Raw genomic sequence first — 25,653 nt, forward strand, 5'->3', positions numbered from 1 at the left:
AAGTGCTGTTAGTGAGCACCTATGAAGGCCGGAACGGTACACGAGGGGGTGGGTGGCCAGCACCATGCCCTACCGCCTTTGTCTCCCCAGTGGCGATGTTTACACACCTCACCAGGTTCTTATTTAAGGCTGAGTCGAACTAGGGGAGGCCCAGAACCTGTTCAGATAATCGTCACTGGTGTTGGCCGTGAGCGGGAATCGAACCCGGGTCGCCAGGTTCATAGCGCAGCGTGCTAACCGCTACACTACCGCTCTGCACAAACACACACACGCGCTCGCACACACACGGGCGAACAAAACGTCTTCAAATATCTTGAAATCTTTATTAATTAATCAAAATTATGTATTTTCCTCTGCACGGCAAATGTAAACACCCACCTCCCCAGATCCATCACTTGATAGAATGTGTGTTTACAGACAATCTTCCTGGCACGTTACATGGCGAAAACACGATCGTTGTTTTTATTTGCATCTCCGTAATTTCGTTTTTTTCTCTTGAACGTGTGTGTTCGGTGCAGCCATTCGTTCGGTAATCCTCCTACGTCTGGATAGCTTCCCTTTGCCTGATTAGGATTAGGGTGGGGAACCAAGGGAGGGGGTGAGGGGGGCAGGGACAGTGAATAAGAGAGAGATGCAAAAAAACACAAAGACATCAATGCAGAAAATTTTATCAAAAATGTAAAAGAAAATTGTGCAAATAAGCTTTCTCGCGTAAATAACGAAATATATATTTTTTGTTTTATTATATTTAAGCATGGGCAATCACACAATCATAATCAACCCCACTTCGTACGTGCAACGCCTTTTTTAAAATCACTTGCATGAAAAGTTCACACAGACGGCATGGGAAGACGCAGGGTTGGAATTACACCGAGACAAAAAAGAAGAACACGCGGATTAAGAGAATGGACGCAGGAGGGTTAGAGACATCATTTTCACTGTCAAAAAAAAGAAATACGTGGGCTTTGGCAAGGCGTGACAGGTGGTCGCGAGAGGGGACATGAGCCGGTGATCGAGACTAACGATGGAGTGTCAGCCAAGGGAGGAACAACGAGCCCCAAAGAGGACATCCATCGTGGAGATTGAGCGATGAAACCGGCGAGTGGGCAGGTGCTAAGCGGATTGCGGTGCTGGCTAAACCACCTCTTCGTGTGCCGTACCGCCCTTAATAGGTGCTCGCTAACCGTCTGGTGGAGGGGGGGGGCATATTTGCCTTTGTTATATCGCTGAACGGTGACAAATGGCAATTGTTTTCAACCAGCAGTGGGTAGATCACGGCTTACGATAACGATGATCATCATGACGCATAAAAAAAGCATCGAGCTTTAAACCAAGCAACAGGTGTGACCCGGCCTCACTGGGTTTTTATTGCTTTGTTAGGCTGGAGATGGGCACTTAGCGAGATTCGCCCTCAGGGCCTCAATAAATCAGGCTAATGGCCCCGTTAATGGCTTGCCCGCACCCAGCACACAGGCGCATACTTGTACGGGAGAAGAAGGGGGGGGAAAAACTTAGAAGAAATGGGGGAGAGAGAAAAAAAACCCGCAGAGAAGTGTAATTTTCTTCCTAAAACGTCAGCGTACACGATGAGATAATTGGCAGGCCTCATTAAGGTCAGATTATTGCAAGGTAATAATGGTCGAGGTTATGACTTTGAAGCGCACAATGCAGCCCTCTCCACGTTTCCAACGGGTTTCGATGAATCTGGTCCATTCCGTTTCGTTTTTTGCAGATGTGGAATGCGAAAGTCTATCTGTAACAGTAGTCCCCCCCCTCGCCCCCCCCCCCCCCCCCCGGAGCCTGGAGGCTTGAGTTACACAACTGCCATCTGGGAAGTCGGTTATCAAAATTGGTGCGGTAATTACGGTATTTATAATGTCAACGTGATGGCCTGGCTGAGACCTCCCTGGTTAACTTTCAGCAATTTTGACGACTACAAACAACAACAGGTAAAGCCTATCTATTGTACACGTAACATGCGCAGTCATATTTTGGCAATCCACTGCTGGATGATGCCCCCCCCAACCCCCCTCAACTTACTGATAGTAGGGGGGGGGGTTTGTTTGACCATACTTCCCCCTCGCTGGTCATTTGCGGGTTTGTGGAGACAGAGAGTGAAGAGACGTGGGAGCATAGAAGTACAGCTGAACGATGGATTTTTTTTTTACACACGGCCCAGCACATAGCCCTGCAAGCCCTATCATAACCTTTTCGGGTGCGTCGTGGTCGCACATCCAAGCACTATCCAGGCTCAATATCTGCTTAGCTTCCGAGATCGAATGTGATCGATCGGGTGCATACCAGGTGATTTGGTCATAGGCAGGGCCGGATCAACCCATAGGCTTATAAGCCTTAGGCCCTCGTATTTTATAGACCCTGCTATCGTGCCTCCATTCCACAATGAGCGATGGTCGCGTGGCCATCGGAACATTCTTTGTCTTTGAATTACGATGACAGCATTCATGACGTGTGCCACAGCTAAAGCTAAGAAAAAAAACAAGTAGCTGCATTTGTTTTTTTTCTTCTTGGTTCTTTCCGTAAAGTCACGTAGAAGGGAAATAATAAAATAAAAACATAGTAAAATAATTCTCACGACGTGTCAAGGCGCTCTTCCCCCTCCAACCCAGCTTAAATAAATGCTCCAAGCCTGGTGGTGTTCATTCAGACGCTGTCTTTCAGACAGACATGTTCTTCACCTGAGGACGGCTGCTTGCGTTGTGGCCGAAACTTCGTGAGAATTATATTTTATTATGTTGTATTTTTATCATTTTATTATTTCCCTTCTACGTGACTTTACCGAAAGAACCAATAAGATGAATCCCTGCAGTCACGAAAGCTTTAAATCGAAAAAATGCATTTGTTTTAAGAAAAGAGTGCGGTGAGTGATTTACGTTTCATGAATTTACCTTGAGTCGAATGCATTTGTCAATTTTCCATAGGAAAGTAAATACATATCGTTGATGACTTCATCATTTTTGTTTGCAATATTTACTACAAACGTATGCCCTTACTTCCTATTAGCCTTTGGGCACTCGTAACCTTATGTTCTCTCAGTGGTCACGTGGATTTTTCTCCGGGTCCTCCAGTTTTTCCCTCCACATTTAGAAACGTGCGTTTACCGTATTTGGCTGCTATAAATTTGCACACGATAAGCCACTTCGTTGAGCTATCATTTGTGGCCAGGTCACTTCTTAAAAAGAGCTGTATAGCTCAGTGGGCTTTACCTGGGAAAAAAAAATCCAGTTTAGTTACATTTTTAATCCGGCCCTGGTCATACGTAAGACTTAATCATTTGATTCAAATTCCTCTCTAATGGAGCTACTTTAATGGATAGCAACAGACGTTACGTGAGCATACTGAACTCTTTGTCACCACGCCTTGCCCTCTTAGCTGCTGCCGAGGCATTTCCCCAAAAAGTTTGGAGGCTCACAAAAGGTGGCTCTGTTGACCGCGGCGCTGGCAACGACGAGGAGTCACTCTCGTGCACATCGGAGCCCCGATTACGAGAGGCTTGAGCAGTATCGCGTTACACGATTGGCTGACGGAGCAGACACAATTGTTTATTAACTCCTCGAACATTCGCCATTGGGTTTTTTTTTGTAATCCCCCCAATTATTCGCATTTTATTAAGTGACCAACCTGTCCAATGTTACGCGCTGGCGAAGTGGTGGACTTACGGACGGAATGAAATGCAATTTACCACTTATCCCAACACATTGCATGTAAACATTGGTGTAAATCCCCAAAGGCAAGCCTGTGATGGCTTTTAAGGTTACAAACTGCAACAACAACAACAACTATATTTACATTGCCAAGGAATCTAAATGGGAATGGGCGGGACGCATCGTCAGATGCAATGATGGCCGATTGGACAAGACTGGTGGCAGACTGGCAAGCCACAGGATGGAGGTGGACAACCACCGTGGAGATGAAGCGGTGAGATCAGTGCAGACGCGAGACGGATGGTCGGGCCGGAGTGTGAGTTCCCGGCCACAGCTAATATCGGTGGAAAGTGATATCTGAAGCAGTCCGGCCGAGCCCACCTCCTCCCCCTTGACAAACTCGCATGAACCAGCATGGTGAAGTTTCGATTTAAAGCTTTCGTGACTGCAGGGATTCATCTTCTTGGTGCTTTCGGTAAAGTCGTCACGTAGAAGGGAAATAATAAAATAATAAAAATAAAACATAATAAAATAATTCTCACGACGTTTGACAGCGTCTGTCTTCCCGACAGACCTGTTCTTCACCTGAGAACGGCTGCTTGCGTTGTGGCCGAAACGTCGTGAGAATTATTTTATTATGTTTTATTTTTATTATTTTATTATTTCCCTTCTACGTGACTTTACCGAAAGAACCAAGAAGACAGCATGGTGAAGTCTGGCTAAACAACCCTGATGAAACGTCATCAGGAGCAGTGCCGGATTATCCGATTAGCAAAAGTAGCTACATGTGTAGCTACATGTGTAGTAGCTACATGTGTAGTAGCTACTACATATGTAGTAGCTACGGGCCCCGCACTTTCAAGGGGCCCGCGCTAAATGTTTTCAAGCTATCAATTCCGGTTCAATGATTCTGCACTTGCTCGATTACTATAGTACTATACCACCTTCAACTTTTATGAACGACTGGGTGTTTAAGGTGATCGATTTGTCGTATTATCTGGCTGTATATGAAATGAAAAAAATACAATTACTTTACTATGCAAGTGAAAAATTGGTGTTTTAATATTTACGTGTTTTTTTATTTAGGGCCCCTTTATAGCACATGCTACAGGCCCCGGCACTAGCTTCATCCGGCACTGATTGACAGGGAGTCGGAGATTCATTAATTCCCCCCCCCCCCCCCCCCAATTTTCGCAAGAAAAGCGCACAAGTGTTGTCACCACCACTACACCTCTATTTAAGGAACGAAACAGGTGGACTTCTCTGTATATGAAATGAAAAAAATACAATTACTTTACTATGCAAGTTACAAATTTGTGTTTTAATGTTTGTTTTAATTTAGGTTCCCCTTTATAACATATCCTACAGGCCCCGCACTAGCTTCATCCGGCACTGATCAGGAGGCCTCCATCCAGCAGTGGACTGACAAAAGAGTTGTAAATTATTGCATTAATCAGCAGCATCGCATGGCTGGCGCGGGGTCCCTTGCCCAATTCTCTTTTCCCTCCACCTGGGCCCTCCTCTGGCCCATGCCCGCACATGCCCCCCTACCCCCAGTGCAGTTGCACCGCCTGTACACTTCACGGCTGCGCCACCGACGCGGACACACATCTGTGACAGCACCCAGCAATATGCAACTCGTGAGGTGTCATACGATGCGCTGACCTGGCCAGGTGAAGCCCGATACGCCGAAGGCGAGAATAGGTCATAGGATGACCCCTGTCTTGTTCCAAGGAAAACAGGGTCGCCTTTTCACCTTCCACCGTCCTCTCCGCCTCCACCCCGGCACCAGGGTGTTGCTGCTTAAACCTCCCTCTCAGCGTCGGGATTTCTTGCAGCAGGGAGAGATACGTCATGATTTCTGGCGAACGCTTGTCAAGGGAACGCCCTTGCCGAGGCCACGGAGCGCGACAGCAAACGAAAGTTCGCGACGGCGGCGCTGTCGAAGGTTCTCGGCGACAAGAATCGTCGGTGAACGAGAGGCCCATTCACATCGAATCCGTGTCCTCGTTGTAATAACAGGGCACCACGGTGGCGAGATGTTAACTACCTCTCCTGGTATACAGGAGGTTGTGGGTTCGATCCCGACTCTGACGCCTGCTGCTGTATATTTGGAGTTTGCATGTCTCCCTGTGGTAGCATGGATTTTTCTCCGGGTCTTCTGGTTTTTCCCTCCCCATTTAGAATCAACATCACGCGTCCAGAGCAGTGGTTCTTAACCAGGGGTGCACGCACCCCTTGGGGATGCGAATTGCCCTTTCTGAGAAGCAAAGAGGTGCGTGCCGGTTGCAGTAAAGGTCAAGAAACATGCGTTTAAAAGTATTTGGCTGCTATACATTTCCACATGATAAGCCACTTCGTTGGCCAGGACGCTTCTGAAAAAGAGCCATACAGCTCAGTGGGCCTTTCCTGGTAAAATAAAAATAGTTTAGTTTCGGTCGCACATTGTACTTGCAATGTCGACGGTTTAATGTTCCGGCGGAACAGTAGTGAGGTGAAGTGTGGACACTCCCACCTCTTCCAAGACGTCTGGCCAGTCGTGGAAGAGTAGGCCAAATAACCTTTCGAGGGGCTCTCTAAATCTCTCTCTGTAGCGGAGGCCATTCTGCTAGCCAAGTACTTTCAGGGCTACACCCTTGTCATTTTGAGCCACTTACTGCGCACGCATGTAAATTGCTCAAGAAGATCATTCGGAACAAAATAATGGGCATATTTTGGGTTAACCACCCACACGATTGTGCTGGGTTTAGGAAAGGTTAATCTACCTTTGGACACACATCAATACTATAAATTGTATTCTGGAAAGGACTAATAGTGAATTAAAATGCGATTATGGCGGGTCTTTGTCGACATTGAAGAGGCGTTTGATGTGGTGGAAAGTCTTCCCTGACCTCACAAAGCAAATTAATAGCCTAAATACTAAATTTATTTTAAAAAATTTAAGTAACGACGCAGCACAATGGAAGGGGAGTCGGACCTGCAGATGCTTCGTTGCCAAAAGTGTTTTTCACAGCGACATCATAACATGATATTAGAATATATGATCGGAGGGGAAAAAATAATATACAAACATAAACAAGTAAAATGTTAACCATCTCAGGTTTGATGATGATATAGTCATTATGAAAACAAGCAGGCCACATTCATATATATATAGCTCAGTGGGCCTTACCTGGTGAAATAAAAAAAACAAGTTTAGTTTAGTAAATGCTAAATACTACCTCACTAGCACCAGTATGACGCTGAAAATATACGTGCCCACTTATTTCCTTACATTTCATCATCATCAAAATAAGAAAACCAGAAAGCTGCTTGCCTCACTAGGCTGACGAGTTTTATTCTCAAAACTTTTCGACAGCTCCTCCCGATGTATACTGATTGTTATACCGTTTACAAGAAAAAGTTGACGCTTGGATGTTTTCATCGTCGTATCAATTGTTGTCTAAAATTAGTCTGGACGCGCTGTCTTATTCGCTTCGCTGCGTGCTGCAGGACTTGCGCTTGTGAGTGAAAATACGCGCGCCGTTTAATTTGCCACGATAATAATGCGGTGCGTTTTCATGCCGGAGCCCAACCCTCTCTCTTTTGCTGTTTACTTCTGCCGGGATCGACGCAGCTCTTCACACCTCCTCCGGCAGACGGAGGGTTTTGTCACCACATTCGCACCTCCTCTCAGGCGGCGGCCTAACGATTACATCCGTGCGGATTCTACGGCCCGCTTTTGCAACTGGCGTGCAAAATATGTAAAAGCAATAACAAAAAAAACAATACACCGGCCGAGGCAATAAGCCACAAAACAAAGTAGCCACAACAATTCTAGATTTGAAGCTTTCGTGACTGCAAGGATTCATACTCTTAAGTTTTTTCGGTAAAGTCACGTAGGTAAAAAATGAAATTAAAATTAATAAAAAGAATAATAATAAATTATAAATTTATTTTAGTTTATTTTAATTTAATTTTTTACCTACGTGATTTTACCGAAAAAACTAAGAGTATATAGCCACAACAAGCCGCGTTTGCTGTCTAACTTGTGCCGAGCGACTGTCAAAAAACATTCCGGGAAGGAAATTAAAGGTGTATGAAACCTCGCACTTGTTATACATTTTTTTCAATACACTCACCGGTCAACATCAACGCGTGCGCGTTCGATTATATCATTACCACGTATATTTGGGGCTTCAAAATAAAGCAAACGTTATATTGGTGTCGACCTGTTTATAGACCTCGCGCTAAAACCGTGTTCATTGCTCTGCCGTCAAACTCAACAACGCCGCTCGCGCAGTCCTACCATTCGCGAACTCTGCTGCGGAAAAACCTTTCAGAGAAAAAAAAGGCAGTTAAGTGTTGGTGGCATATTTATGAATTGTTTAGCAATTGGAATAAAGCTGGTAGAGAAACCTACACCAGCTTGTTTTGCTTTTGAGAAGCTGAATCTGATCACGAATTGTGGCGTAGCAATGTGCTCGAGGGAGAAAGGTTTCAATCAGTGCATATAGCCAACCTATTAAATATGGATCAGAGCACATGGTACAACTCGACATGGGAAAGGGAACAAAGCGTATGAATGTTGAACGTCTTTTGCACCTACATAGCCAACCGTGCTAATAAAAAAAAGGCTCGTAGAGATACGTACCGTGGGCGCCATGGTGGTGAGATGTTAACTACCTCACCCGGTATACATGAGGTTGCAGGTTTCATCCCAACCCTGACGCCTGTATATTTGGACTTTCCATGTTCTCCCCGTCATAGCGTGGAATTTTTTCTGGGTCCTCCGGTTTTTCCCTCCGCATTTAGAAACATGCGTTTAGAGAATTCGACTGCGATATATTTCCACGTGATAAGCCACTTTGTTGAGCTATCATTTGAAATAAAACTACATAACTCAGTGGGCCTTACCTGGTAGCATATATATTTTTTAATAGTTTAAATACACCGAGAGGCATAAAGAGGAACATGTGGGCTAGTTTGTTGTCCTTCCCCCGCACCTCCGATTAGCACAGTTGGCTTTGTACGGTGTGAAAGAAGTTGAACATACAAACATATATATCGGAGATGGTAAGTGGGCTTGAGCAAGACACACGACGCGGACACACGTGTCTCCCGAGCACCAATGTCTGCACACCCTGCCCCAGGTACTTTTCATTTTGTCACCGCAGTGGGGATGAAGATGACGGTGACGATGGCGGTGATTACGATGATGTTTTTTATTCATTCCAATGACGGTGGCAATGGTGAAAATGACAGGGAAATAACGACGGTGTTTGTTGTAAAAACGATTCTCATAATGGTGACGATTCGGGTTATTGTAATGATGATGACAGTGACGATGACAACGATAAGAATATCAAGGTTACCGTTCGCGCACGTGTGTACGCGTGATTATAATCTGCGGCCAGGATACGAGCCACGTTCTGCAGGGGGATGTTCCCGCTGTGCAGCCGGGCGGCCGTCTGCTGCATCAGGTGGCGCCACAGCTCTTCCCCGCCAGCCAATGGGGAGCCCTCCAGGGCACCTGCCAGCTCCGCCACCGTCATGTGACCCACCCCCTTCCCAGCATGCACCGCAAGCCTGGACTCCCACTGGGAGGCGCTCACACACAGACGGGCGACAGGTCGCACAGATTAAATCAACTTACATCGACCCAATTAAAGCAATCATCCGTCCCTTACAGCAGCTCATTAGTGATGACGGCTCCAAACAAATGTCCGCCTTTGTCCTCTTTCTTTAGCCGTATTACGGCTTCATTCAGTCTCAATCCTCTCTTTTCTAGGCGTTCTGCCGCTGCATTTATCCACTTAGTTTGGTTTTGTCTTCCCCCTTACACTCCTCTTTCCCTTCCACTCATGTGTGCATCGCCAGGTCAGGGGGTCCTGTCTGGGCTCGTGACGCAGGATGCTGTTTGCACGCGGAAGCATCTGAAGCAACGCACGAGCACAATAAGACGTTTTGGAGGGAAGTGTTCATCTTAAAGCCCAAGAGCGAGCAGGCGCACTGCTCTGCAATGAAGTCAAATTTTAAACGCAATCACATTGTCAAATTAACACGTAGGCTTTCGCGACCAACATCATCCAGAATATAGGTGTTTTGGGTTAGGTCGCGTAAATGTGTCGTTAAACCCGCCACCACCCGACACAGCCAATTAGTAAGGTTTGTCAAGTAAACAGAACGTGACAATTCGTTACTAGTACAGCACACCGGTAGTGTGTTCGGGAGCAAAACCACAACATTTACAATCTGAGTACGACGTTTCGCCAGGAATTACCACAAGGATCATCATGAGGCGGACAGCCAGATTTGTGGAGAAATCCTATTTCGTTTCTTAAATAGAGGGATATATGTGATGACGTCACTTGTGAGCCCTTCACATGCGAATGGGGGGGGGGGATTAGTGAATGCATATGAATGACAATGGATATACATTGCTGGTTGGGTTATTCATATGGTAATCAGCGTGCATTATGCAATCATATTGTGCTCGCCAATTTCTCAAGTCTGAAGCCACTTTCTGCAATGAGTGAACACAGGATTGTCAAGGGGTTCCTGGATCGTCGATGCTGCAAGTATTTGGGTGCAAAATCATCATGCACTTGGCAAGCAAGAGGGGGGCAGCGGTTAGCCTTGCTGAGTATCATAAAACGTCAGGAGGGAGAAAATAGAATGATATGTTTATTATATAATATATTCCTACACCTCCGATTCGCACGGTTGGCTACGTACGGTGCGAAAGAAGTTCAACATACGTTAATAATATAATGTTCTAAATATATCATGACGTTATGTATCGACAAATGATTGTATCTTCTGATGAAGCGAGCTACTCAACGCCGTGCTCAACTATAGGCTGTACGACCAGGAAATGCATCGCAGAGCTCGATTAAATTATAATAAGAATAAAAATAATATACTAATAGGGTTTTTCCCCTTTTTTCTGGCAACAAAAACTGACACCTTTTGCAAGGAATCATGCTTACCTTAACCACAATACTTGCAGTCAAATGCAAACAAAAAACAATACTCTGATAATTTATGCATTGTCTTTGAAACACACCAGAGACAGCTTTATTTAGAGCCTAGTCTCATATGGTGTTCGACCAGATGACGCCAAAAGGCGCCTTTTGGCGTCATCTGGTCGAACACCATATGAGACTAGGCTCTAAAGAAAGCTGTCTCTGGTGTGGACCAATCCGTTTCAAAGACAATGCGTACATTATCAGAGTAATGTTTTTTGTTTGCATTTGACTGCAAGTATTGTGGTTAATGTAAGCATGATTCCTTGCAAACGGTGTCAGTTTTTGTTGCCAGAAAAAAGGGGAAAAACCCTATTAGTATATTTTGATACTGGCAAAGGAGGTCCCATGATGAAATAAAAATAATAGTTAAGACACCGAACAGAAGTGAGAAACACTGGCGGGTACAATCCAGCTGTGCGTAAAAGTGACCCAGCGACTCACAGGTGCTGGGATGTTTGTTGGTCATGCGTACGGCGGGGTATTATATTCCTGCACTCGCTCGAATTATAAGGTGTGGCGGAGAACGAATGGGAGGGGACGGTGGAATATTTATTTTGTTGCCGCACTTATTAAACAGGTGAAAAACAAATTTTAGGTCAAATAAACTTAAACGCGCGGTTTTGTATTTCATCGTTTTGTGGTGTTCATAAGAGAGAAGCGGATACGGAGAAAAGGGGGCGGCTTTGAAATGTAAGAGCCGCTGTACTGATTCAAACAAAACAAACACAAATTGGCCACGATAAATAACAAAGCAATCATACGGTGTTACACAACAATAGCGGCGGGGGAGGAGGGGGTGGCACCCTGCACATTTCAAACCGTATCGTCTTTAAGAGATCGCTTTCACACCGCTGCCTGTTAACCGCACAATACTCCGAGTGACGGCCACGCACACTCGACCGCCGTACGATTGCGGAGAGCATCCTGACCAACGCCCTCGTCCGTGCGACGTGGACGCGATATGCCATTTGGTGCGATGAACGGTGCAATCCCTGATTCGCCGGTTGAATCAACCCATCATTGCTTCCCGGTTGATACAATGACAACCACTATGTCGGGAAGTCAACAGTGGGCCGTCCTATGGATATACTGGCCCCGCCATAGCAATGCGGAATTTCAACACTGGCTCAGGGATGGTAAAAAAAAAAACCTCAATGCTCATTTGAGTAAGAAAATAATTATAATGCAATATAATTCACGTCAATCAACTACTGGCTGAAGGCCACCCACACCGTGTCCGTGTCTGCTGTGGGAATCATTTCACCCATACTTCACCACGCTGGTAAGTTCAGGTTGGTGAAGCTGAGTGGGGGGGGGGGGGGGCAGAGGGGGGTCCTATACTGTTAGGCAGAGGTGGGACAAAGTCATTGTTATGCAAGTCCAAGTCGAGTCGCAAGTCATCAAATTCATGACTCGAGTCTGACTCGAGTCCAAGTCACATGACTCGAGTCCACATCTCATAGGTGGGACAAAGTCATTGTTATGCAAGTCCAAGTCGAGTCGCAAGTCATCAAATTCATGACTCGAGTCTGACTCGAGTCCAAGTCACATGACTCGAGTCCACACCTCTGCTGTTAGGTATCACTCGACGCTGATGTTATCCCTGGCCGGGAATTGGAATTCAGGTGGAAAGGTCGATTGCATCCATGCGCTAACCACCACACCGCCTGCTCGTAACGTGAGGAATGTCACGACTATGAATATGCAACGAGCGTGGTCAATCGCAGAAAGGAGCTCTGCGTGAAGAAGACAAACGTTTCAACCAAAAATGCATCGTGAAGTTATAACAATTACTCTCCACGTTTGCAACTTTTGGATGACAATTCAATAAATGGGACCTCGGTTGCCAGTACCAAAATATGATAATAGGTTTTTCCCCTTTTTTCTGCCAACAAAACAGGTGTTAAGATGTTAAAACACCAAACTGAAACCTTTTACAAGGAAACTGATTGGTCCACACCAGAGACAGCATTCTTTGAGCCTCGTCTCAAACAGTGTTAGACCTTTTGGCTGTCTCTGGTGTGGACCAATCAGTTTCAAAGACAATGCATATATTATCAGAGTATGTTTCTAGATTTGAAGCTGATGACGGAGACTTGTGTTGCCTCCGAAACGTCGTGATTTTTATTTTATTTTATTAATTTTAATTTCATTTTTTACCTACGTGACTTTACCGAAAGAACTAAGAGTATATCAGAGTATGTGTTTTTGTTTGCATTCTGACCACAAGCATTGTGGTCAATGCAGACATGATTCCTTGTAAAAAGGTTTCAGTTTGGTGTTTCAACATCTTAACACCTGTTTTGTTGCCAGAAAAAGGGGAAAACCCATTATCAACTTCAATAAATGTTTTGGAAATTCCCCACCACCACCGCCACCACCGACAACCACGGTATACAAAACAACGTGCTTGTAATGAGATAGGACAAAGCATGACAATTAGAAATACGTTAGGCCGAAGATTTCAACGTCTGCTTCTGTGGAGCTCGATATGTGTTCGTTCAGTCTATTAAATTGTTATCGTCTTGAGTTCTAAACAAACAAACAAAACTTATGCCATTTTGTCAAATAATTTACGCGAGCATCCTGGACAAACGCAGCCGGCTCAACAACAGCGGAGTGTCGTTATACATTCTCAGACCAGGAACACATAAACCTTGGTCTTGTTACGTAAACATTTAAGAAAGGTAGCATTTCCAGCTGCTCCCCCTTGTTTTTTTTCATCCGCCGACCTCCTGTGTGTTTAGTAAAGTGTCACGCGTGATTAATATTAAGCCTTCTGTCTTTACACCGTAACTAACACCCGCGTATTATTTTGTCCCTGGCGCGGTCGTTTATTGTTACGCTGTTTATACAGTGTGTCCACAAGGCGCCAACTGATATCAAAAGCCAAGTGTCTTTTCGGCAGAGTCAATATCGAGAATAGTGTAATTACAATCAAAGGTTTGCCTGATTTTTAACACTTCATCACATACATACAAGGTTGTCTGTGGCCCCCGCCTGAACGATGTAAATTGTAAACAGTCATAAGCCATTTAGTTTCGCGCAGTAGACAAAGCTCGAAGCTCTCTCACTGCATGGTCCTTGATCCATTTGCCCAGAAGTGCCTTATGGGTACCCCATGGGGTGGCAAATACGAACTATTATTTCTCTAGAACCTTGTTTTATCTTATTCTTGGGTCTTTCGGTAAAGTCACGTAGATACGCTTGCGTTGCGATCGAAACGCTCGTGTTGCGATCGAAACGTCGTAGTTTTCTGTTATTTTTTAAATTAATTTATTTGAACCTATCTACGTGACTTTACCGAAAGATCCAAGAATAAGAATTCCTGCAGTCACGAAATCTTTAAGTCATGTTTTATCTTCATCACAATTATCTATGAGAGCAAGGTCCCCATGGTAGCGTTATAACAGATAACGTTTATTAAATTAAATCATGTGTTTGATAGAGAATGTTGTTTTAACAAGCTAAACAACGTGATATGAAATGTCCACGGATTTTGAAAATAAACAGAATGAATTCTAGATTTGAAGATTTCGTGACTGCAAGTATTCATATTTTTAGGTTTTTTCGGTAAAGTCACGTAGGTAAAACATAAAAATTAATAAAAGTAAAATAAAAATAAAATAAAAATCACGACGTTTCAGAGGCAACACAAGCTTCCGTCTTCAGGTGGAAGACGGAAGCTTGTGTTGCCTCCGAAACGTCGTGATTTTTATTTCATTTTAATTTTACTTTTATTAATTTTAATTTTAATTTTTTACCTACGTGACTTTACCGAAAAAACCTAAGAATAAGACAGCATGAAAACGTACTAAATGTCATGCCCAGAGTGGACAGTGCCAAGGGTGGACACTTACCATGGCGGATATTTGCCACCCCAGGTGTCACGAGCACTGTGCGTAAAGAACCACATCTGCACCCGCGGTCTGCTCACCCATACGAGAGGGTTTCGCATTCATATCTCAATGGATAGAATTTCAAGTTTGGCCGGGAGTGATCTCTGGCTCGGAATTCAACAGAGACGATTGTGAGTGGGAAGCACTGCTGCCAGACCAGTCGTGCTACATTGCAGCGTTGACCTATTTCGCCTCCAAATTCATGCTCACACGATGATCCGATGTGAACTTTCTCAGCTGCTCTTGCTCGGCTTGACTGCTGAAGGACATTGCACTTTGGTCATCTGCCAATCAACGCAGCACCGTACAAGGTGCACAAACTGTAAGAAGCTGAACAAATGTGCATCATTTGTTTACAAGGTAAAGTACTCTAAATAGCAATTACAACGTTCATAGCCCGTTGTCATTCCAATGCTGGATGAAGACCTTCCCAACGCCATATCAGTTATAGGGGTTCTTTGACCATACTTCACCATAGTGCCCAGTGTGGTCCGGAAAAGGGGGGACCCTGGACCCATGCGTATGCCACTCGCCACTGATGTTAGTCGTGGCCATAAATCGAACTCGGGTCTCCGAGTTCGCAGTGCATTGTGGTAATCACTGCACCACCGCTGCACCTCCACAGTTATAAATGACCCTTATGTCATCATCATCATCATCGTCATCAGCCATGATCTATCCACTGCTGTATTAAGGCCTTGGGACAGGGGACCCTAATGTGTTAATTCCCCTATTAAGATTGCCCTGGTGCCTGTTTGATTAGGCAGGAATGGATTCACACATCCAGATTTTTGATGGATTATCACGATTCTATTAAAAACAAATGGATACTTTTGAGTAAAGAAATTTACATCTCACAGCGACAGTTGTATTCGGTGCATTAGTCGATACGTACACATCGCATATAACGTGCATACCAGTTCGAGGAACTCAGAAATAAACCATTCTCGTGCGGATGATTTTACGTGCGGCACATCGAAACAATTTATCCGCGGGAACCGACGTCCCGGTCGTAGTCGTATCGCCAAAGTCGATATCCGCGCATCGCATCGTGAAACACGATGTCGCGGCCAACCCCCGTGTCTGCAGAGGCGGTGTTGGTTTGGGTTTGCGAACGCTACCTCCGCGAAGGCCGGATCCGCGTTCCCAATGACGCGCTGCAGCAGGAACTCCAGCACGAGCCGCTCGGTGAAGGAGTTTTCGCTGAACGCGGCAAATCCCATCGCCAGCTCGTCCAAATCCTCCTCCTGCGGGAGGGTCGACGGGAATAACGGCGGACGCACGCTCATGGAACGTTCATCCATCCAAACGCGCCCCACTCATTCTTTCATTCATCTCCGCATCGCGAACGTAGTACACTTGCGATGTACGGTCACGCGCGTTACCTGCTGCGTAACACGTACCCCCACACCCCCCCCCCCCCATCGCCAGCGATTCCACATCCTCCTCCTGCTGAGCGAGCATCGGCGCACGCGCTCGTAACGCCGTGTCCCCTCGCGTTCGTTAGAGCACGGCGAACGAAGGCGGCGCTCCACCGGTACTTGTTTGCGAGCGGTTTAAAGCGGCGTTGCAGTCGGCTTCACCGCTCGGGCAATTGTGGCCACGAGTGGCATGGCAACGAGCGTCCGCTACGCGTGTGTAACTACCTTGCTCGAATTGCGCAAAATAGCGCGCCGTCACTTAACCCATTTTGGCAATTTAACTACCAAACGGCCTTGGCCACGTGATTGACCCGCACCTCTGTTGAGCACGGTTGGCTACGTACGGCGGGAGAGAAGTTCAACGGTACACGCAAAAAATTTCGATTTAAAGCTTTCGTGACTGCAGGGATTCATCTTCTTGGTTATTTCCGTAAAGTCCCCGACAGACCTGGTCTTCACCTGAGGACGGCTGCTTGCTTTGTGGCCGAAACGTCGTGAGAATTATTTTATTATGTTTTATTTTTATTATTTTATTACTTCCCTTCTACGTGACTTTACCGAAAGAACCAAGAAGGTACATGCATACACATGTCGTTTTATTCTTTTGTGACAGATTTTTGGTTTTCGATTTTTGGATCTTAGGTTGTGGCTAAATATGAACGCTGCCGAGATGCTGGGCTTGCATGCGCATTTCAGCCACCCATGCTTAACCCGGGTTCTCAGGCGTGGCGGACTGATGATGGTCGTACTAAATTAGTTTGTTCACTTAATCTGGTAAATCCTCAATTCTCAGAATGAACGCGTTTCAGTTTGACTGCCACGTGGCAAACACCGGCATAGCATTGCACAACCCTTGGCGATTTGATGATTTCTCACAATTCAGGTGTTTTATGTTACAGAAATTTAAATGGTGGTGAATGTAGCAACCTCTAGCAGTAGCAGGGGTTACACGATCTGGTTACGTACAAAGTACGTAAGTAAAAAGTAATCCATTTGTCCTATGCAAGGTTCAATTCACACGTCGGAAAGTGCAAAGATCGATTTCATTGATGTTTTTGCCTTCGTAAGTTGTGTGACCCAGGTCACTCTTGCAAATGAGACTTAGCCTGGTCTCTTCGAGTTCTCACCTGATTAAACAAATAAATTGAAGAATCGATGTAACGGCACACCCACATTCATCAGTGTGCGCTTACGCACGTAACAAAAAAAACACTTAGTTCGCTCTGTTAATTCTCTCTACATTTGAATGACCGATTTACGGACCGACATTCGGGTCTCTAGATTTTAACTCCGCTGTTGAAAACAATGCACGAGGCTGCGAACGCGCACCTCCTGCGTAAAGCCTCGCTACAGCGATAACAACGACGCAAATTAATATCGCGATAAAACAGATGGCCGCAAGCATCATCGAGTGAATAGCAGCTGCATTGCTTCAAATACACCGCGTGAGAAACGCAAAATATAACTATGGCAAGAGTGATATTGACAAAATGCGAAACGCCAATTTAGCATTGTATCCCTGTACACACAAAAGCACAGCTGACACGTAGCTGTGCTGGCACAACAAGCTCTTCCAAGGAGAGCGCACACAGCACAGGGCAGTGTACACACCAGGTGATGGCGAGTGCGCGACAACGCCTCGGTGAATTTCGATTTAAAGCTTTCGTGACTGCAGGGATTCATCTTCTTGGTTCTTTCGGTAAAGTCACGTAGAAGGGAAATAATGAAATAATTAAAATAAAACATAATAAAATAATTATCACGGCCACAACGCAAGCAGCCGTCCTCAGGTGAAGAACAGGTCTGTCTTTCCGACAGACAAAATAAAACATAATAAAATAATTCTCACGTCTGTCTTTCCGACAGACCTGTTCTTCACCTGAGGACGGCTGCTTGCGTTGTGGCCGAAACGTCGTGAGAATGATTTTATTATGTTTTACTTTTATTATTTTATTATTTCCCTTCTACGTGACTTTATCGAAAGAACCAAGAAGATGAACGCCTCGGTGGACAAATAATTATCACCCCCGCGATGAAGGGACCCAACCTCTTCGCTCGTTCACTCGTTCATCCCAGCTGGTGAAAAAATATATCGACACGTGACTCGCGAGGGGTTGGTGGCCGTCGGAACGGACCGCCTATGTGCTGGATCGCTGCGATTCAGGGGTTGCCATCCGATGCAAGGCTCCGTTCTACCCTTTAAAAGCACAGCGGCGGAATTAGCGGCCTCCAGCGAGTGCGTGGGTCACGTGAACCCATTCCACACAGCATGTACGAATATTGCGAGCTCAAAGAATCGATGTCAATCGATTATTAGACGCATCCTTACACCACCGAAGTTACATTTCCTCCGAGTAGTTTGTCTGAGCAGTTAACCTGTCGTAATAAATGTGAATGAGGTGGCACGCTGTGGCAAGAACGTGGTGGCCTCAGTTTGATTCCTAGTCAAAGCAAAGTCAAATATTAGGCGATCACTGGGTTAGACTCTTCACCAACCCACACCGATTGGTGTGGTGAAGTATTTTTATCGGTAAAAAATAACCTCTACCCAAATCACAAGCGTCGAGGCTTTCCACCAGCAGTGGATTTACTTGGCACCCTGGTGTCTTTCTCTCGCAGACACGGCCACTCGCCATCGTACGCGGTGAGACTACGAACGGAGTCGGAGCCGACGCCAAGAAGTGTTAAGGGGGGGGGGGGGGGAATGAGGAAAAAAAAGGGAGAAAAAAAACTGGTGCAAATTTTCTAAATCAAATTGGTCTGGCACCAATGAGCAGGTGATGTGAAGACTCCGTGTCAGCTCAGGCTCACCAGCAGTTGGCGTAAACAAGCGCCGCTCCCCGCTCGCGATAATTGAGGAACAGTTTCTGTTTGCCGTGCCTTGGTGTGGCCGCAGGGACCGCGGGCTTCGCAATTTTAACGATGAGATCTGCGTCCGCACAATTAACAGGATGCGGATTCCTATTTCAGGAGACGGAGTCCGCGGATCGCCTCGCGCTGCGCTTTGTTCTGCCGACAAGCGGCGGGCGGGCGAGCGAGTGAGCGTTGTCGCGTTCGCTTTGCGATGATTGTATTGCTTTCTGGGTAATTGCACGGCTGGTCACGTGACATAAGTGACAATTGCACCGTGCTTACGACCGTGGGCACCGGAGTTCAATTCCCAACCATGGCTAACATCGGCGGCATGCAGTCATATCTACACTGAGCAGCGTGGTGAAGTGTGGTTTAAAGAACAATACATGATCAACACAGAATGAGACCTTCATCTAGCAGTGGATTGGCAAGGCACTGTACACGTGAGCACACGTGCACATGTACGCAACGCAGTTTGAGATTCAGGTCAATGCGAGACAAGACAATTTTTGCATTGTGACCGGAACATACATCAGTTCAGCGTGTAGATGAATTAACTTAAACAAATATATATGTCATACATCCAGAAGCCATGTGAAGAACAAAACCTTCGGTAAATCGAAATGATGATGTCATACAAAATGATTCACATACAAAGCAATGCATTGCGCCGTAACAATGCTTCCAATATACGACACACATTGTAAACTTTGTTGGGCTCACGCATGTGTACGTGTGTGTACAGCCCTCTGTCATTCCTGCTGGAAGAGTGCCTCCTCCATGCCAAGAGGATCGTGGGGTTTATTCGACCAAATGGACGTGGGGACCATGGACGTGGGGACAAAGAAGTTGAGGACAACAATTGATTTTGCTTCACTGCTCTCCGTGGCTCGTGACGCAGCGCCGTAGCCGCACGTGCGACGTCATCCTGGTCGCATCTTTAAAAAATCGTAAAACGCCTGCCTTCCATCCCCATGATGCGGACGCTCCGGCTTATAGAAGCGTGTGTTTTCGAGTATTTGGCAGCTGTACATTTCCACGTGATGAGCCATTTCGTCCGACTATCATTTGTGGCCAGGAAAAAGAAGTAAAGCGGTGGGCTTTACCTGGTATGATAAAAAAAATATTTTTATAGTTTCAATAGTAATGGTAAAAAAAAAAAATTTCTGTGCAGTGCCTCGAGCTGCTGACCTGATGCTCCTTTTTGGCGCTGCCACGCAAATTCCGAACCGTGCCGCACTGCAACCGATGCTCGCGCGGCGTGCGCGGCGTGCGCGACGCGCGGCCGTACCTGCAGGAAGGGGTAGAGCTCGGACGCGAGCTCGTAGAAATCCACGACGCCGCCCCACGTCACGCAGCCCGCCGCCTCGGCGAGGAGGCTCGCGTAGCGCACGGCGGCTCCGTCCAGAGCGCCGCTCAGCGTCAGCGCGAAAACCCTGCACAGCTGCGACGACGGCCACCGCGGTTTGCCAAGTTCCGACACAACGGCGACGATCGCTTAGGCGCTCAGCCACGGGCACCAGGAACGGCACAACGATGGCACGACTCTTTGCCTGGGACCAGGCTGCGTGGTGGTCGGACGATGGCGGAACAGCAATGGATCGTGTTGAATCTATCGGCGCTCTGGAGATTGATCTCCTCGTACGTGCTGCGGGCTTTCTCTGGGGCTCTCCGGTTTCGGCCCACACGCCGAACGCTCGTTTACGCTGTTGGTCAATCACCCTGATGCATGGCCGTCCTCCCGTTAAGCATTGAGGCTCAGTGAGGCTTTCCTGGATAATTATTAAATGGCATTATTATTCTTAGTTCTGTGCATCTCATTTTGTTGTTTCATACCCAGCCACTTGACAGTTACGAACAGGACACAGCAAAACAAACCGGGATTTGTTTCTCACTGCGGGCGATTGAGTGCTCATGCATGCGTGTGCGTGCATGTGTGTGCGTGCGTTTGGAAGTATTTGCTTGCGTTTTTGCAGCCTGGGGAGGGGTTGTGTCATGGTTAGTGTGCTGCGCTACAAACCAGGTGACCCGAGTTCGATTCCCACTCATGGCCAATACCATTGACGATTATCTGAACCGGTCCTGAGCCTCCCCTAGGTCGACTCGGCTTCAAATGAGGAGACAAAGGCGGCCTGGCGTGGTGTTGGCCACCCACCGCCCTCGTGTGCCGTGCCAGCCTTCATAGGTGCTACTCGCTAACAGCACTTGCCCCAACAGTCTGTTGAGGCCAATGGCGGAGCCAGGATTTTCAGGTAGGGGGGGGCAACCCCTCCAGCAATGAAAAATGATAGAGTTGTTAGTAAGTAAGGACTTGTACTTTACTTTTTATTCGACGCGTGTGCGGTGTTGGCGCAGCCATCGATCGAGGGTCAAATTCGAACCGCGTTGTGTGATCGGCATCGCGCTCGCTGAAGGTGTTTGCCTTCAGGGAAGTCGTGTCCTGTATACGCAACTGCGCACAATTCTCTGTGAGTCACTGACAACTGCTTTACCGTTACTTATTGCCGATTATGGACTCAGACTATTGTCCTATCATCTCATAGAGTCCCTGGCACGTAATAATATGCTTCACAGTGGCAGTGGGCGTCGCAAAATGCCGATTTATTACAAATAAACCCCAATGATCCGATCGAAATTAGGGATTTCGATCAGATCATTGGGGGGGGGGGGCACGTGCCACACCCCCCCCCCCACTTGCCCCGCCAGTGGTTAAGGCTAGACGGGGGATCTTTGTCTTTGTTGTTGTTGTGGTACCTTGTTGGATGCGCCGTGCTTCGTAACCGCGCTGAGGAAATGGTGGGCGGCCTCTCCCTCCAACTCGTCCGTGTAGCGCTCAGCGATGAACTTCCACAGGCAGCCCTGGAGCAGCCACACGAGGGGAGAGCACCCGGCAATGGTCACGACACTACCACTGCACCCCGAGTGTGCTCAATCTCGCAAGCTAAGCAGGGTTTGAGCCTGCTTCGTGCTTGGTGTATGTGCGGCGCCCGTGAGATGTTGCTAAGGAGATGGTAGCAGCAGCAGCGGTGGCAGCAGCGATGGATTAAATCCATCAGCAAAACAATTATTAAAATTGCAAGAGAAAATATTAAACAAATTTAATGTCAATTTTACATGGCCGGGAGATGTAAATGCGGCAATAGATTCTGGAATCTTTCAGCAAAGAGCTCTCAGTGTTATCCCCGTTCACGTGTAGTTATTATTTGGGTAGTCTGGTTTCTGACAAGACGAAGGCAAATAATGATGAATTAAATTGGTCATCCCAATGCAGGACCCTCCGGAAAAGTTACTCGGTGAGGCTTTTGCTGGTGCACTCTTCATATGCACATTCTTTTTTGTTAAGGCGCTCTTCCACCTCCAACCCAGTTTATATATAAGCTCCTAGCTTGGTAGTGTCTCATTCTTCACCTGAAGATGGCTGCTTGCGTTGTAGCCGAAACGTCGTGAGAATTATTTCATTTTATTATGTTTTATTTTTATTATTTTATTACTTCCCTTCTACGTGACTTTACCGAAAGAACCAAGAAGATGAATCCCTGCAGTCACACAAAGGTTGTTATTAAAATAATTCTTACAGCATTTCTAGTTTTCTAATTCATTTTTTGAGTGGGAAGAAACCGCAGTACCAAGGACAAAGCCACACGTTGCCGGTCTCGAGCACTCCCAACATCCATGTGGATAGGTCAACGCCTTTCTGAGCCCATTGTTCAGGCCACGTCATAGATATGGAAGTTTGTGTCACGTGCAGATGAGTGGTCAAATAACGATGCCGCTAAAGGCTATAGGCATGTGGCACTATGCAAGCAGTAGTCTGATTATAAATATGCCTGTGCCACTATGCCCGGATAGTATTAGTGTGAGTATTAAACATGCAAATAAGAATCATGCATCAAGTTTATACAGCAGCTTAGCTGAATGAGACTTCAATGTCAATTTCACAAACACAGTTTTGCTTCCAATTACCAGTTTGTTTGTTACAAATTGCTTGTGATTTTTTTTTGCTGCCAATAAAGAAAGTGTTGCATTGATGTATCCAGTGTTCTCATTTGCCTTGCTTTCTGGGTAACACACGATCACGTGACTTGGCAATAACATCCGTGACTCCAACTTCGCACAAAGGCAATTTGAGCTTTAATTAAATTAGTATTCATTAAGCAGTTGAATTCGCTCACTTAAAATGTATTTAACATCCAGCATGACATGAACAAACACTGCTTTAACCAGAAATAATGTCGCAAAAACAACAAAACTGCGTCCAAAGTCGCGATGCGTTGCTGCGGGACATGATAGAAACTATAACATTCTAAATTTCTACCTTGTAAATGAAAATACGATTTATTTCACCAGCAAATGGGCTTTGCGGACGTAATATTATCCAGCAGAATTCGTTTTCGCGAACAAAGTCTGCTCCGACAAAACGGGTGGATATCGAGTCAATGCGTCGGGATGGATAGCTGTGTGTACGCATTATATATTCTTGGGTTTTTTCGGTAAAGTCACGCTCAGTCCTTTGTTATGTAGACTAACCGTAGTTTTAGCCGCACCAACCTTACCATAATAATAAAAAAAGGGGGCCTGTCCTGGCTCCTTCCCCCTCAACCAGTATATATACGGGGTTGGATCTCTTGGAATTTCTCATTTACTTGATACAGCAAGCGTGCTGTGACGGTTCCACCTGAAGACGGAAGCTTGTGTTGCCTCCGAAATGTCGTGATTTTTATTTTATTTTTATTTTATTTTACTTTTTTAAATTTTAATTTTTTTATCTACGTGACTTTACCGAAAAAACCCAAGAATATGAATCCTTGCAGTGACGAAAGCTTCAATCTAGAATACGCATTATATGTTGAGCGTCTTTCACATCGTACGTAGCCGACCGTGCTAATCGGAGGTGCGGGACAAAAAGATGCCTCCGTTGCGCACGTTGCTCTGCAAGGGCCCGGTGACTCACCAGGACAGACGGACTGGGAGCACAGGCCCGGCCCGCGTCGTCATTCCACAGCAACGTGGCCACAAACTGCTCCACCAGAAACAAGCAGCGCTCCTGAGCAAAACAAACAAAAACAACGCTCAGAAAACAACGACGAAAGACTCAAGCCACAGGGGTCTGGGAACCCGCCGCTGCGGAGTCACATTGCGGCTCTTTAAGGCCCGTTCAAGTTCAAGTTCAAGTTAATTTATTAGGTATAGCCCTGTGAGCCATTCGGCTCTTGAATCGGGTGCAACCGCAACAAACAAAAAACAAAAACATGAACAAAAAACATCTTAAAGTGAAATTGTGACTGAGTGCAAACAGAAAATCCAAGCAAAGACATCAAAATATTGCAGAAAAAAACACCGTACACCAACGCTGTGTGCAAAAATCCCAGTGGGATGCAAGTCAAACAACAACAACCACAAGACAACTTAGATTGGCCTCGTGACGTCGTTTATTCAGGACCCCCGCCGTCTCGTGTTCACGTGCATTGCGGCTCTCGAAATATTGTTTACCGAATTCGAAAAAAAATGTGTCTCTGCTTGTTATTTTTGGTTGCCGACCCCTGAATCGGGTCAACACATTATCCTTACGCCAAGGATGCAAGCAAAATATATGAAAACGCTCTGTATTTAAGCATTTAACAACAAAAAAATCACAGCCCTTTGTCAATCCACTGATGGATGAAGAAATCCCCCATGCCATGTCAGTCATGGGGGTTTAATTGGCCATACTTCACCATGCTGGTGAGTATAGGTTCGTGAAGGAGGGGACGGCCCAGTACTGGTTCAGACATCACCCGTTCGCCACTAATGTTAGCAGTGGCTGGAATTCGAAAAGTCACTGGTTTTGTAGAGCAGTGCGCTAACCACTGTGCCACCACTCCCCCCCCACCCCACCTGCCACCTCCATTATGCCTTTTACAAAAAATTAAATGTAATCATCCTCCAAGTCATTTGGAACAAAACCAAAATGCACGTGGTGAAGATGATTATTAATAACATCCAAACATTCGTGAACATCAAGGTACTGTATCGTCTTAAAATGTTTTGCCCTGAGGGGATTATTACCCCCACGCATGTGTAAGTCTTAATTTGTGTAATTGCCCACATTATTAATGTGCCGTATTGGGTTATCCGTGGTGATGGAGGGGAGGGGTGGAGCGGATTAATAAAAAAAAACATTCATAAAGCAAGACATCTACTTGAGGATATAAACACGAGTATTTATTCATCCCACGCACCAAGACATCAAGATACGGCCCCCCGCAGTCTTGCAGTGTCCGGCCCATCTACTCACCTACCTACTCATCCCCTCGCTCACCTACTCACACACCCACTTGCTCACATTAGCAGTGTCCGGCCCTTCTCGCCTACCCACTCACTCACCCAATCAATCAAATCACGTTCGTAGTGTCCAGCCCATCTACTCACCTACCGACTCACTCACCCACGTGCACATGTCAGTCGTTTGCCGGCCATCTCCTCCCATGTTTTACTCACCCATTCAATCACCCACTGACTCCCTCACCCACTCACGCATGTCAGTAGTGTCCGGGCCCTCTCCGTGAAACTCAATGCTGGTCACCGTTCGCGATTTGTCTGCAAGTCCCAACCAGTTCTGCAGTATCGTCAAGTCAAGACAGAACTCTTCAGTAAAGCTTATAATCAAAATGAGAATCTGTATTCATCCTGGAGAAATCCAATGAGCTTTGAAGGCCCCTTTCACAGCTTACGAATACCACACGTATTGATTCATCATGTACTTTCTTTACCTACGCGTGACGGGGGAGGGAGGTGACGATGTAGAATGTGTAATCTTAAATTGGTTTAC

At 46.1% G+C, this 25,653-nt stretch overlaps 1 protein-coding gene across 2 annotated transcripts in view; it reads right to left on the reverse strand.

Moving 5' to 3' along the window:
• Positions 1–303: 303 nt before the first annotated feature.
• The window catches only part of LOC144717639 (uncharacterized), a 103,196-nt gene continuing 77,846 nt past the window's right edge, over positions 304–25,653 (reverse strand). For both annotated transcript variants that reach the window (XM_078593160.1, XM_078593161.1), the window contains 7 exons: positions 23,797–23,889; positions 21,600–21,704; positions 20,137–20,289; positions 15,693–15,818; positions 9,064–9,241; positions 5,328–5,523; positions 304–563 (listed from right to left, as the gene is read on the reverse strand). In XM_078593160.1, the coding sequence (XP_078449286.1) occupies positions 539–563; positions 5,328–5,523; positions 9,064–9,241; positions 15,693–15,818; positions 20,137–20,289; positions 21,600–21,704; positions 23,797–23,889 (876 nt within the window). In that variant the 3' untranslated portion in view covers positions 304–538. The remainder of the gene's footprint in view (positions 564–5,327; positions 5,524–9,063; positions 9,242–15,692; positions 15,819–20,136; positions 20,290–21,599; positions 21,705–23,796; positions 23,890–25,653) is intronic.

The sequence above is a fragment of the Lampetra planeri genome, chromosome 4, assembly GCF_965212315.1.
Source record: "Lampetra planeri chromosome 4, kcLamPlan1.2.h2, whole genome shotgun sequence".
NCBI lineage: Eukaryota > Metazoa > Chordata > Hyperoartia > Petromyzontiformes > Petromyzontidae > Lampetra > Lampetra planeri.